The sequence below is a fragment of the Apaloderma vittatum genome, unplaced genomic scaffold (genome assembly GCF_000703405.1).
Source record: "Apaloderma vittatum isolate BGI_N311 unplaced genomic scaffold, ASM70340v1 scaffold1624, whole genome shotgun sequence".
NCBI classification, from domain to species: Eukaryota; Metazoa; Chordata; class Aves; order Trogoniformes; family Trogonidae; genus Apaloderma; species Apaloderma vittatum.
The window spans coordinates 118-15,816 of record NW_009711921.1 but is presented as its reverse complement, the minus strand read 5'-3'; the positions used below and the strand labels follow the sequence as shown (position 1 = coordinate 15,816).

The window sequence follows — 15,699 nt, the reverse complement described above, 5'->3', positions numbered from 1 at the left end:
TCGTTATGGTGACCAGCTCGTGGTGTTTTCAGGGCAAAACTAGTCACCCATGCCAACAATTTGCAATTACCACTAGGAATACAAGGAACTATTTTTTCCATATTCAACTCCTGCACTGGAAGATTTGGTGTTTAAAGTTACGTGGTCAAGGTGAAATATGATCTGTCCTACACTCCTGGCTCAGAACCAGCTTTGCCAAATTCAAAACCTCGCACAACATCAGCATGGTGCATGTGCAGAACAAAAGCATATGTGGTCGACTCAGAAAGCTACAATTCTACAAATTTTCTTTGGCTAAATACTTTACAGTTGGTTTATTGCTTGTGGATGTGCATTCAGTTCTAAGCAATATCTTGTACACTGTTTCGGAAGTTACTCCATGTAAGGAATCATGCCAAAATCCAGCCCTGCCTTATTGAGCTATTAACAACACATCACAGAAGAACTTTTCAAGCCTCAAAAGCCTCAGCAGAAATGCCTAAAACACAGCTTTCTATGGGCAATGATCATTTCAGGTAGAAAAGGAAAGTGGGCTCAACTGTTTATCCTGTATCTTGTTCCAAAGCAATTAACTGAATGAAGAAATTACTTTCCTGTCCACGATCACAGCACTCTTAACACTTGTCAACCATCATCTTTTGGAATTAATTCAGATAACATTGTCACATGCTTCAATCACATCCTCAAATCTTGGCCAGATGTAGCTAGGTAGTATGTTGGGGTTTTTTCCAGCATAGAAACAGAGCAGTCAAAGTATTAATATTAGTATCCTGTAATAATTCAGTATGGCTTCCCTGATGTGTAAAAGTAATGTATTGCTGAACTGGGGAGGGGTGTTTGGGGGGAAAGAGGGAAAAATCAAACTAACATCATTGGTGCCTCAGGCAAATCTTCAAAACACTTTAACAATTTTGACAGCAATGCTCTTGCTCTCCATGGCTTCCACCTTACTGAACAATTCAGGTTTCTGATGAAGTTAGCAAAATGTTTTCCCTTGTTTCACAATAAACTGCTAAACATCTTATGAAAATGCATTAACCTACAGAGGAAGAATTCATACATCTCCATACGGAGAGTTCTTGTACATGAGAAGCAGGGCACATATAGTGGTATTACTCCAGAATAAAGGAGCAGGTATTAACTATTCCCATGAAAACATCTCTTACCAAAATTTATAGTAACTCAATTACAACACTGCCGTGTGCTTAGCCAATACTGATCCTCTATATAGATGAGCACAACTAATTAACATCTTAAAAGCAGCGAAGAATAGCAACCAGCTTTCACTAACCAATGCAAATGCTCCTGAAATTAAGTGCTACCATAAGTTTTGCATTCCTTTGCATAAGTATGGACATTCCTTTGGGATCTTTTTTCCTTTTTTTTTCTTTTTCCCCCCCAAGTTGGATAAAATGCATGCCCTGGAAGCTCAACCATTCCCGTCATATCTGGTGGCTAAGGATCACCATCAATCTACATTTCAAAATCTGCTACAAAACACAACCAAGAATCAACATGCGATCACTGAAAATATTTAACAATCTTTCTAATACGCTGCAGATTTAATTGGTAGCAGAGCCAGCTGTAAAGATTGGCCAATATTTCTCATTTTAAGACTCTCTATTCTGTTGTGCCAGAATTTAACTGCACAGGCTGAATGCCAAATGTCTTTGCAAACATTCAGCAATCTGTGAGAAAGATGGAGAATTACATTGGTTTGGAGTGTATTAAATTCTGGAGACCTTTAATTTCTGAAATGTTAACATAAGTTTTGGGGGAAAAACCCTGACAAACCATCTATGCCAAATCCCACCTTAATTCAGTCTCCTCGTGTTCACATCCTACAAAGCAATTTTTACTAACGTGCCTGAAGAGCCTTCTCCCATGTAGACCTTGTCTCAGTCAGTTCACAAAATGGACAATGTTTCCTTTCTGAATTCAAAGGTGGGTTTTATTTCCATATCGTTCAGGTGTGGGATATATGGCTCCTTTTCTGAATGCACACTTCCAACTCTGTTCTGCAAACAAAATTACCAATTTATTATTAGGATTTCCTCTTAAACTAATTACTGCATATATCCAAATGACTACACAGTCCCAGTTTACTCCCACCATAGATTCACTGAATGATAGATAGATAGACAGATAGATAGATTAGATAGACAGATAGATTAGATAGACAGATAAATAAAAAAGATCATGGGACAATTATGTATTCTTAAGTCTCCAGGCACAGAAACCCAGCAAACAACCCTCAACCTCCTTCATAAAGTATGTAAGCTCTCCTTAGAACTATATTTGACATCCACCAACTAAAGTATAGTTCTTTTTTACTGCGTTATTTGAACACTGCGTAATATTTTCAAGTTATTTTTTTATTATTATTTTCTAAGGTAAATGAACATTTGTAGCTTCCCAATTTGCAGACAGGGTGAACCACAGCGGTGTGGTGAATCACAGATCACGCTACAGCCTAGGAAAGACAGAAATCCCTGCGAGCACTTCAGCCACTGAGTCCTCTTCACCCTTTGTGTCCCTACTAGTCTGAATCCCTACACTATTCACAGCTTTCACTGTACTACAACTTTTTTACATCTTAAAGGTTGGCTTCATGGATTTATGCTTCTCTTTATTCAGCATTCCTCACAAGAAGCAGAGATGTATGAACTTGACTTGAACCAATCCTCTCTTCCTTCTAAAAACACTAAATGAAAAAATTCAGAGAAATGAATAAAACAGGTCGCAGCGCTTTAAAGGTGAAAAATCATGGTGTGTGTTATCAACATAACCTGTTGAAAATTACTGCCAAATCTGATTGTGTTTAATATATATCCTTACCAAAAGCTGAAGAAGGAAAATCTGTATCCCTGAGAGACATTATTTTCTTAAAATGTCTCACAAAATGATATAAGAATGTCTTATAAAATAATGAGAAGAACGTATAGTTTTTATCATATAAAAATCAGTAGGGGTCTAGAGCAATATTGGATAATTTACCAGAAGATCTTGAATTGTATATATTTTTGAGCCATTCTGTGTAATTCTGTAGAAGTAATATAGTTAAATAATTACTTCTATAAAAATACATATATATAAAAGCAATGTAATTACTTCTACTAGGATATCTGAAATAAAGTTGTAGAATGAATAGTCTCCTTGATTACATTTTACAGGTGCTTCCCATAAAATGAACACCATAAAATATTTGTTTGCTTTGGAATAATTAAGTATTTTTAAATGACATAATGCATGTCATAGTGCAGCAGTGATCGCACAAAACGCTGTAAAACAAATTCCAGCTTGATTCAGTATTTGTCACACAAAAGGCAGAGCTCTTAAGTGTGGAAGGAGTCCTTACATTAGCCAAACCCCCTCCCAGTCACAACAGTCCTTCAGCCTCTGCTGTTTTAACCCGTTCCTGAGCTCCAGTTACTTCAACAGAGTTGGGCTTCCTGAAGCAGCAAATGTAAATCTAAGTACTTCCTTGAAAATATACATCCTAAGTTGTCAGGAATTCCAAGTGAAAAAAAGCAACTTCACTTTATTTTGGTTTTTTTTGTTGTTTTGTTGGTTATTTTTTCAAAGTAAAAGACTTATCAATTCCTCACCTAAGAACTCTAGAGATTTTTAAAAACAATTAAATCCTTACAGGATTGTGAAAATAAGGGGCCCAGTTAAACAGAGAGATACAAACCTTCAAACATGATTAACACAATCTCATAAGCCAATATAGTTAAAAATATATATATCCAGTAAGACAGATCTATTACGTCCCAATAAACCAACATATTTAGACAGTCCATAAAACTCTACTTGACCTTACAGCTGGGAGATGTGTTGTGGTAGCTCAGAGAGAATCCATTGCATAGCATTAATAGGAAGACCAGTGATTTCTTTTTTCGGGGTCCCTCTCCAGAATCATCAAGCTCAAGCTAGATTTTTTTCCGCTGTACCATCTGAATAAATTATTTTTATAAGATTCAATGTCTAAGATTGCTACAGGAAACCTAGGGTAGAGAAAATTCTTTAACGGATGAATTAAACAAGTAAAAGCGTAAACACTGAATTAAGTCATGCGATCTGGGATGCAGCCTTCTTCATTAAAATCTTCAAGGACAAATAGGGGAGAAAAATTTCCTGAATATCATAATTACAGGTTAGAAACACCAATATACACATGTGTTTAGAAATGTATGTCTGTGTGTACATATACAAGCATACACATATACACACAAACGCAAAAAATATTTGCATATAGATTTATATTTGTGGATAAAAACTCCACCTGAAGTTTGAAAGCACTGGGGCCACAAATGCTCTCCTCTCTTGTCTCAGACTCACACTTCACCCCTGTTTCTGCAGTGCATACAGTTGTCACACTGTACTTGTCTGAGCAGTAGAACTGCAATGAAAAATTTAGGTCACACATTTTCCTGTAGCCTCCACTATTGCCCACACTTTCCAACCAAGAGACAAGGCTTTGGTTTCTGGAAGCAGCATTCTACTCACAGTATGATTAGCAGACTGTAACAATTACCTCACGGTTTTAAAATCGCACTCCCAGTAAACAAACAGGATTCGCAAAGTTCGTTCATTACAATTACTAATACAGCCCTCCTGATCTGTATTTTCAAGGAGTACACAAACAGGAGCAGCACAAGAGAGGAGTTTAATAATTTTCCGCATGCTATTTTAGAGTTAGCTGTTGATGTCTGAACAAAAGCAGGCATTATTTCAAAGAGGATTGCCTTCGTCTCATGAATCTGTCAGGACTGCAGTGCAAGGTAGGTTGCTCTAAAGAAATACAAACCCAACATGAACTACGTCTGCACTTCTCTAGAGGCTAATGGGTACATTTCTGCTACCAAATACCAACTGAAATTTCCTTAAATTGTTGGGAATACAAAATCATTGACACATTGCTGGGTTTTCGTGTCCATAAGTGATGCAGGCCATCACGCTTTCAGAAAAAAGCTGCTAACACAGCTGCCAAAGGTAGTATTAAGAGTGGGGAGGTATCTCTAGCCATCATTGCACTCCAAACTGTAGCAGAACAGTTAATTTTATTACAAAAAAAATGTTGAAAAAGGCACTGATTCAGAAGTATTACATAGCCAGTCATTGCCTTGGTGACAGTGCAAGACACTAAATGTAGTGCAGTGGGGCTGAAGAGTGAGGAAACAGCTAACTTAAGAACCAACTCCAGGAGCCTCTAGGGACCGCTTTGGGAAACACTTCCAGCTGTCACCACTCCTGGACTGAGGTGGAGAACAGCTGCAAGACTGTACCCACCTACAGTGGCTGTTTCTAAAATGCCATAAATCTAGTCATTAGGGAAGTCATTTTGGCATGATCAAAGCTCCCTTCTCACTTCAAGATTAAGGAAGTGGCAACTGCAACAAGCAGTATAAATAGAAAAACCTGTATTTTAAAGAAAAACAGCATCTTCCATCCTTAAAGCAATGAACATCACTCAAAAAACCCCGCACACGCAAAACAAAATGCCTTTGCCAATTTTAAGGTTTGGCTGGCTAGACTGTGATAAACCAAAATAATGACAATACATTCTTTACTTCAGTCCATAAGGGCTCATTTTTCACCTAGATGTAATTTTTGCCTTTTATCAAATATTTTCTCCTTTTTAATTCCCCCAGCTCATTAGTTCTGCTATCCAAGCACAAATTTAAACCACACAATGACTAACCAAGGAGACCCTGTAGCTGCAATGCATCAAAGCAATGTTGTTGACCATTCACGGGTCACCGCAACATCAGCTTCACATGCCTGTTTTGGAGACAAATGACAAACATGACTATTTCTTTCTACAAGCTGCACAGGTGTATCACCTAGGCAAGCAGGAAAATAACTCCAGCCTGCTGTAAATCTTCAAATTTGAAACTGTATTAAAATAGCCTTAAATATAGCCAGTAATAAAATTTACTGGCCAAAGGATGAAGATGCCTAAGGTGTTTAAATCAATTTGCTTAACATAAAGTACTAGCAGACCATGAACAGACAGTAAGCTATACAGCAGAGCTGATGTTCAATACCTGCACGGAGACCCTGCCCTGGTTGATTTCTATCCAAAACCAGCTGTCGATATCATTTTTTACACACCATTTACTATATGCACTTTATTTTTTAAGCTATGAAAATATGAAACATTTTAATTGAGTAAAAGGACCTTCTTTTGCATTGTAAGGGAAAAGAAGGTTGGAATACCAGGCAAAGGCGAAGGCAAAGGCAAAGGCAAAGGCAAAGGCAAAGGCAAAGGCAAAGGCAAAGGAAAAGGAAAAGGAAAAGGAAAAGGAAAAGGAAAAGGGGAATTTCAGTGGGCAGGGACCTACCAACGGCCTGGCCAATTCAGAGCTGACCAAAAGATAAAGCATGTTATTAAGAGCATTGTCCAAATGCCTTTTAAACTCTGACAGGCTTGGGGCATTGACCACCCCTCTGGGAAGCATCTGACCACCCTCTCAGTAAAGCAATGCTTCCTAATTTCCAGTCTAAACCTCCTCTGACGCAGCTTTGAGCCATTCCCACACGTCCTGTCACAGGATGCCAGGGAGAAGAGATCGGCACCTCCCTCTCCACCTCCTCAGAAGGCTGTAGAGAGACAAAACTCAGCTCCTACTGAGTTTTTTATAATTTGTTTAAATAATTTCCCGGATCAATGCAGGATGAAATCCAGATGTGCTTGCACATCAATTATATTTTAAAATTTAAATGGAAAACTGAAAGTAGGTATCAAACCTAGAATTGAAAATGCAATAAATTCCTTTCCCAAATACGATCAGAAACTAGGAAGACAAATAAGGTTCTTCTCCAAACCATTTCTGGACTAAATTTAGAATACTGAAAAAATCGTGTCCGAAAAAAACTGCATAACACTTGGGATGACATAAAAAAATCAAAGTTAACTTTTTCAGCTCCTAACAATCACTATCCTTTGAAAATTAAGATACTCCTGAAACCAATTATTAAAAATAATTGCTATTCATATGGGTAAAGGATTACCATGTGCCACCAAAGAAGATAATACAGCTCGCTTGAAAACTAGAGAGAATTTTTGAAAACCCATGTAAAAATAAGGACTAACGAGGACACCTCCTTTGATATTGTCTAAGAACAAAAGAAAGTTTGTACTCACCCATTTTTAAACTTTAAAAGCATCCTTTATATTGTCCTGTGATAATTTTTATCACTACTTTTAAAAAAAAACATATCTGGTTTTGTACAGGCTTTATATGAAATACTAATTACTACATACTTGATTATCCTCAATCTCATAGCAGACAGCATATAAAAGCCTAATACATTTTGTGAACATTTATGATCTGAGAAATTAAGTAGGCCAACAGAAATAGGATTAGAAGACATTATTCTTCCCTCTACTTAAGAGCACCAGCCAGCAGGATGCCATCAGGGATGGCTGAGGCCTCTCTCTTGGTGCTGCAGCAGGCGCCGACGCAGCCCCCTTGCAAAACCGTCGGGAGCTCGGCCTGTGCTCCTCATCCTCACAACATCCTGAACATCTGTCCTATGAAGAGAGACTGAGAGAACTGGGGCTGTTTAGCCTTGCAAGGAGACGGCTGAGAGGGGACCTTTTTAATGTATATAAATATCTGAGGAGTGGGTGTCAAGAGGAAGGAGACGATCTCTTCTCAGTGGTGCCCAGTAATAGAACAAGGAATAATGGGTTTGAGTTAGAACATAGGAAGTTCCACCTCAACATGAGGAAAAATTTCTTTACTGTGAGGGCAACAGAGCACTGGCACAGGCTGCCCAGAGAGGTTGTGGAGTCTCCTTCTCTGGAGACTTTCAAAACCCGCCTGGGCACACTCCTGTGTGGCTGCCCTAGGGGATCCTGCAGGGGGGCTGGACTAGGTGATCTTTCGAGGTCCCTTCCAAATCTCAACATTCTGCGATTCTATGATTCTATGATTCTACGATTCTACGATTCGATGATTCGATGATTCTATGATTCTATTAAAAATGTGCTCGCCACCATCCACAGCACCATTCTGCAGTTCTCTTTCTCACTCTCCTGAACTTCATCGGCTTCGATGCAATTCACTGAAAAAGAATTTTCTCAACCATTAATTGTCGGTGGTTGATTTCTGTTGCTCTGTAAACTCCACGTACTATCAGACAGACCCATAGTACTGGAGCAGCTTTTATCAAAGCAAGCATTTCTGTGTGGTGGAAGATATGCCTAAAGAATAGATATTTCTCTCACTATAAAGATTAAACAGTTAAAAATAAGATTACAGCTATAAAGTTAGTATACTACAAGTTAACAAAACCAAACCCACAAAACCAAACCCGCAAACTTCAAGCTTCCTTTCTTGCAAAGACTAGGCACAGTAAAAAAATGCAATTTTGTACGCTGCACACTAATGCAAATGTAAACACTTAAGAAACTATACTTCTTCCAGACTAAAACTAGATGATATTGTGTGGTATATTTAATGCATATTAATGAATTTTACCACATTATTCAGCACTGGGGTGACAGACTGTTCTGTTTACAGCATTTTGCAGGAGCATATCAAAGACCCAGTATCTAAGGTTCATCTAGAAACACCAAGAAACTACAAAAGGCTGTCTGTTATTAGAAAGGACTGAATTAATACACCCCTGGAATAATTAATCTATTGGCAAAAAGACCAAAACCACATCAACACCTCAGAATTTTCAACTTAAAGGCAGGGGGAAGAAACAACACATGGTTATAGTACATAATTGGATAATTTGGTTTTTAACTTCAAGTCATCACTTCAGTCAAAAATTCTGTAAAGCAAATCACAAATCACAAGAAATTGTGTTTCATGTGATTAGATGGCATTCTATTTTTAACACTACTGATTAACAGATGGAAGTGGAGTTTTTCCTTCAAAAGTGCTTGAGTCATCATAAAGTACCAACAAAGATGTTAAACACATTTGTAGAACAAAAAAAAAAAGAAAGGTGTCATTTCATGTTTGTTCTCTACAGCTATTTCTACAACTCTGACAAAATTACGATTCAGTTATATCAAGATACATGTATATATGTCAGGATAGGGAAGAAAATGTACCAAGTCATGGCCACAGCTTGAATCTCTTTTAGCATGTTGATAAATATTGCCAATGCTTTGTGTTAGTATGTTCATACGCATTTCCACAACCGTACATTGTGTTCACCACATAAAATTATTTCTGCTGTGTGAAATATCCTCATGTTTCAGCCTTTGACCAGCAGACATCCTCTTTGGAAATAACACATAAGTAAGAGTGGACGTTGCTCCCCTATTTGCACACCACATGAAATTCTTCAATAGCCTTGCTTAGCATTGCTTTAAAAACAAATTTTTATTCCTCTGCAATTACTAATTTGTACCGGAAAGGGAGTGTGTGTGTGTGTGTGTGTGTGTGTGTGTGTCAAAGAATGAGCATGTGTAAAGGAACTGTATCGCTGCAAGAAATATACTAAGCAGAACGATAGTTCGATATTCCAAATATTACCATATCTCTAATTTAGTAGCCTAACTACTTTACTCACAGTAAAAGAAAACATCAAAACAAAATAAAACAAACAAACAAACAAACAAAACAAAAAAACTGCACTGAACCAATAAGCTTATGTAAATCACATTGCCGGAAGTGAGGTCTAGAGAACTGTTTAGTAAAGTGAATTAAAAGGGAACATATTATCCCCACCGGGTGCTAAATATAGAGCATAAACCCTTTCTTTCCAGCTGTGGTTGAAGGAAACTGTGTTTCCCCAAGATGAGTCAAGAGTCTGAAGCACAGGACAAGCAGGAGTCATCTCTGGAGAAATGAACAGAGCTGAAAGAGCACTTGATAATGAAAAGAACTTGTTTCTTCCATCTTAAAACTATTGGACAGCACTTCCTAAGAGATTATTAAAATATTAAACATTTATACAAGGATGCCTTTCTTCTCCTCTGATCCTTCTACCCCAATTGCAAGGTAACTTCAGAGGAAGAGAGCAGTCACTTTCTGCCAGTGTTCACTGAGAGAGAAAAGGATGGGCAAGGTCTACACAAACTTTCCTTAAAATATCTTCAAGTTCCTATACCGCAGGAAGCTAACCAAGGCTTTGTGATTAGTCCAAATTCGGAACTTTTTTGACTACTACTCAATGCAAATTCACCAAAGCAAACAAAAATGATGACTTCTTCACAGCGTGTCCACTGATACATTGACCTTGGATAAAGTATCGGACACTTTAGAGAATACATCGACCTTAAAGATATTGGGTTTCTTAGGTCACTTCCCTCATATCCTGACTGCATGAAGTGATGAAGGCATGATAACGTGACACCTCATCTGACAGCAGCAGTGAGATCTAGGGAATATTCACCAGTTGTGAGCTACTCCTTCCACAGCCATCTTCATCAGTTTGAAATAAGTCCTCATCCCCCAGGTAAACCACCTGGGAATTTTACCAGTGTAAACAAACGTGACAGATGGCACACCGCATATTAACTACACAAAAGAAGGGAATGTGGTGTGCTAGATTTCTCAACGAAAAACACTTCTCATGCCATTATTTTTATCTTGGACTCTGTACGTTAAGTTAATTTCCACTTCCAGTTACACCCAAGTGAATTCAGCCTAAGTCCATTAACCAAATTATTTTAAAGTCATTGGAAGACGTATCTGGCTGCGTGCATGTGCACATACATAACGGCACCTACTTCTGAAATGATAGGGCTGATCATCTCTGTGGCATTTGTGTCAGAGCCATGACAAAATGCTTTTCCCAGATGAATAAGTGACAGCAAGAAGGCTGTTTTCAATGGAAAGGGGAAGCCAAGAGCTGGCTTGTTTCCATGGAAACACTAGCAGCATCAGGCAGAACAGCTGTAGAGGAAAAGGCAGAAGTTCGTGAGGCAGAAATCTTGCTGATTTTACCTCACCGATATGTCAGTACCATCAGAGACCATCCATATTTAAGGTAGATCAAACTAGTTTATGTTGAATACGTCATGTATCAAGGTACCGTTTCCAATTAAGACTTTTAAAAGCCAGCACGCCAGAAGTAAATCAATAAAAAAATACTTACAATGTGATTTAGTCACCCCATGTATACATGATGCTGCAGAGTGTGTGAATGTTTGTAACAGCGCTGCACTATGATTTTTGTCATTAGGAACAAATCTTGCTGCTTCTTTAAAAACACAGCTCCCATGGGCTAAATGACTGGTTTTCTCCAATTTAACCTAATGGATTCTTTTTCCACTTAAAAATAAATTCAGCTCTTTGATTACCAACATGGCAAAAGGAATACCCCCTTTGCAGTTTCTTTAGTAGTCTTCATTATTTTCTTTGTATCATCTTCAGTTAGAACATGTCTGCAGAACTCAAAAATTATTAAATCATAAAATGTAAAGTGTACTTGCTTTTCATTTTGAATAAAAGAGAGTAAAGATTTCAGCTTATAAATTTAAGGGCCTTTCTATTTTTTAAGAAAGAAAATTATCTTTGCTATTCAATACTAAACTACAAATATACTGAGATTATTGTATCTTCCCCACTCCATTCATGATATCTCAGACTATCCCAGCAGCATTGCTTCCACCAAAATTAAAAACTGCTTTGTATTACAAACAGCCAAAGACCTAAACATATAACCATAGTACATGACAGGCAACAAGGTACTTGGAGAAAATGCAAGCAAGCCACAAAGCAAAGACCTAAGTTGTCTTCGATAAGAGTGCCCTCCAGAATGATTTCTGTAGTCTTTGCCTTCTGAGGGGAACTGTAAAATCCTATTTTCTCCATCTCTCATCCCACTCATTTCACCAGATTTTTTCTACAACGAACCCCACCAAATGTTCAAAGCTGGTGCAGATGTTATGGGACACTGAAAGGAGCCTCTGACAATGTAACTTCACGTAAAGCGGTAAACATGAGCTTCTTGTTTCTATCCAACAGTACTGCGCGCTGTTCAAATCCAGCTCCTCGTGTCACAAAGAAGCAGCATAAGATTTTTAAGAACACTTGCAAAGTGTAAGCATCTTGATGCCTAGACTGCAAGGCTTTCACCGGTTTTATTTGCATTTCAGAGAAAACACACTTACAGCAAACTTTACAAATATTTGCTAATTGGTTTTCATCCTTCCCTTGTAAACTGGGTAATTATGATTCTTCCTGTAGATAAAGGTCGTCTGCAAGGAGGTTGTGTGACTTGCCTTCAGTTTCTGGAATCGGGTGTCGCAAGCAGCACCTGCTCGAGCGCCCTGGGGCCACACTGACTCCCGCGCTGCTGAGGTACCCAACTTCACAGGCGCCGTCCCCCTTCCCATGAACAGATTTACATCTTCTCGGAAAGTGAAGGATATGTGGCTATGAACTTTGTGAATCCCGGGGCTGTTTTTGATTTCCTGCACTAAGTACATGAGTAATCCATAATCCTTAGGAAAAATCAATGACAAATACTAATTACTTCTTTAAACAGCATTGTGTTTCGACTATTATTCAAAAGTAAAAGGCCTTAAAAGCTTAATTACTGTGAAATACGGTATACAAGACTAGCACTGACATTCTAGGTCTTGTTGGGCATCTAGAGATGCTCTCTTAAACTCGGTGCCTAATAACACCTCTTCTACTTTCTTACAAACAACTTAGACTTGTCTTTGCACTTTAGTAATGTATAGCGAGCACTTTGTCCTTATGAGCCATCGAAGGATACCAAAATCATTTACAGGTATTAACTAGCAAAACTCATAACACACACTTTTGATTCAGATAAGAATCAGGTAAGTGCCTGTTTAAGAGATGCTTAAACCAACACACGGAGAGATTTAGTTGCCCAATGCTTCTCCTCCTATGACAGCATCTTAAATCAGTAGCTTCCCATATCTATGTAAGAGCATTCTGTCAAACTGCATTTTGTGAATGATTGCTCTGTTAAGCCTGGAATGAAAAGAGAGTACGGCTGTACCCTTCAATTCCATTTCCCAGTCTATGAAATCCAAAATGATAAAACAAAAAATGAAGTAATATTCAGATGTAACTCTTGGACCTGAGAAACAATGAAAAGTGTTGCAGGCTTCAAAGCAATTGTATGTATATGGATTATATTCTACATTTGCAAAAGCCATGTTTAGTAGGTGTCGCTATCTGAATATCAAACTGGATTCACTAAAAGTTGAGATTATTTTTTTTTAGAATCTCAAATAAAATAAACCTTCTTGTCAACAAACTACTTCCACTATTTATATAACATCACTGGATGGTCTTGCTAGAATAATCTTGTGCGTGCACTATCCCCCAATAGGTTACCATGGCAACTTATATTTGAATTTCTATAAATTTCTATTTTTAGAGATCACAGTTTAGGATAAAGAAAATGACAAATATTAAGTACCATTTCATTAATAGAAAATAACCCATTTTTAACATCATTATACTTCCCAGAAAAGACATTGCTGAAGTTAAATCAGGCAGTAATGGTAAAAAAAATAATTACCACAGTTATTAAGAAAGTTTACCACTAGGCACCCTCACCATAACCTAAATGATGTATGAGTCAGTAGCTAGCATTCTGAGGCTAAGACTGATGTTCACAGTTTTGTCTTGATTTCAGTAAGACCTGGATTTCACTCAAATGTTTTTAGAGTTAGTCATCATTTCAGCTGACACAAAACAAAAATGTATTTGCCACAATAATCAGAAAATAATGTCTTCGTCTCAGGTGTGGGAAAATGTTGAATTGACAGTAAAGTCTCAGTTGCAAAGTACGGTTGCCATAATCCTAAATTAATGTGTTCAACTGTGCTTACTAAGCGTATGCTAGTCCTAAAATGCAAATTTGCTTAAAGTTTTAAAACACGACAGCAATTTTCAAAGTTGTCTCCCTACCTGAAAGATCAAGATACAGAACAGGAGACTTAAAGAATATGAAAACACTGATTTAGACACTGTTGTTATGGCTCTGACACTGCTTTACTCCAGCTGCTTGGGGTTGAAATCAGAATATAATGTTTAAAAATTTTTAAACACCTAACCTTCTAAGAGATGAATACCACTGTGTCACAATTTTCTATCATTGTGTTAACTACAGCATTCATTTTGCAGACTCAGAATATCTTTACCCAAGCCACTGATGGTTCAAGATGGTCTAGTACAGATGGAAAATTTAGAAAGCAAGTACCTACAGGTTGTGTCCAAGAGTGGACGGAAATGGACTGAAAACCCAGCTGACAGCTGCAACTCCAGAGCACAACTGCAATCAGCATGTCTACCCTCCTATTTCTCTAGGTACCTTCCATTTAACATTTACTCCGTACTCCTCAGTCCTCCAGCAAAGTTGAGTGGAAAGACTCCTTATCGTAAAAGCTGCAGATTCGATGCTGTCAGCAACTTTCCAGAAAGCACTTGGTGAAAGACAACCTGCAGCACGATCACCGCGCGCACTACTGTTTTGTCAGGTAACTGACAGCCAAATTTCCTTCAGGATTCAGACAGCTATGATGAGAGCAGCGTGGGTATGTCATTGATGAGCAAAGATAGACACTTCCGGTAGTTTTTCTTCAGAACTGATCCTTTATTAAAAAACATATTTCAAGCATCACCTGGAGCCAGCTGTCAAGGGAAAATGTATTGGTGGGCAACCTTCAAAAACATAAACAACACTGTCACTCAGCAAGTGACAGCAATAACTACGAGGACTTCCACTGTCTGTTTAACTTACCTCACTAAGCTCGTAGGAGTTGCTAACTTTCACAGAAACTGCATCAGGCCATAGGTGAAAAATCAGGACATCACTTAACCACACACTTGTGGTCACATCTATGAGACTGCCAGTGAAATCAGTGGTAAAGATGGGGAGATGACATCCACCGTAACTGCACTTTCTGCAGGATGAGGCTTAGCTCTGAATACTTCATGGGAATCCTGGTATATATGCTGCAAAACACTTACTACTGGTTTATAATCAAATGTTTCCAATTGCAAATTCTTTCTCTCGTATTGCAGTGAGGTTTTGCTGTGGCTACTTTTCTTATTTTTAAATTTGAGGCAGTGCTGTATATTTCTCTCAACGGAATTACAACCATTTCTTTGCTCCAAAGCCCTGGGTGAGAAAGGGAAGCTTCATGGCCACTGACAACAGCAACTAATAGACAGAACTAAAATCCAAATCAACAAAGTAGAAAGTATTCAGCATCAAAATCTAAAATACCCACCTAAAGAATGGAAATCTAGTGTGATCGTTTACTGCCTTGTACCCATACCCTCAGTCACAGAGCTAGCGAGGGTCACCCTGAGAAATCAATGGAGGAAGAGCCAGGGTGCCCCCCTGTCACACTTACTTTGTCGAACTCGGATCATCACCCAGCACAGACAGAGCAAAGCTGGGAAAGGGCTCACATCGCTCTTCCTCATTGCTGTCACCACTTTACCCCAAACCCAAGACCTCCAGCAGCTGGGGGAGTGATGGTGACTGCCGGTGGGCCCCAAACACACCTCCATGCCAGTGTACAGGTAGGACGAGGGCACCTTGGAGCTGTTCCTGCCCACACTCACACAAAAGGGTCCCTCAGCGAGCGCCCCTCCATGCCCCCACCCAGGCCAGGGGTGCGAGTGTGGCTCCCTCGCAGGCTTCTTTGGGGCACGGCTCCCCCCCATGCGCTCCCACAGGGGGCAGGCTGTCACAGCGTGACCCCCTCTCTGCCTGCCAACGCCT

General features: G+C 38.8%; 1 protein-coding gene across 1 annotated transcript in view; it reads right to left on the bottom strand.

Annotated features, from left to right (window-relative positions):
* Positions 1-15,398, bottom strand: part of LOC104272707 (potassium voltage-gated channel subfamily C member 2-like) — a 100,162-nt gene extending 84,764 nt beyond the window's left edge. The window contains exons 1-3 of the mRNA XM_009867777.1: positions 15,326-15,398; positions 14,707-14,744; positions 12,203-12,424 (exon numbers count right to left, since the gene is read on the bottom strand). Coding sequence (XP_009866079.1) covers positions 12,203-12,424; positions 14,707-14,744; positions 15,326-15,398 — 333 coding nt within the window. The remainder of the gene's footprint in view (positions 1-12,202; positions 12,425-14,706; positions 14,745-15,325) is intronic.
* Between the last annotated feature and the right edge of the window lie 301 nt (positions 15,399-15,699).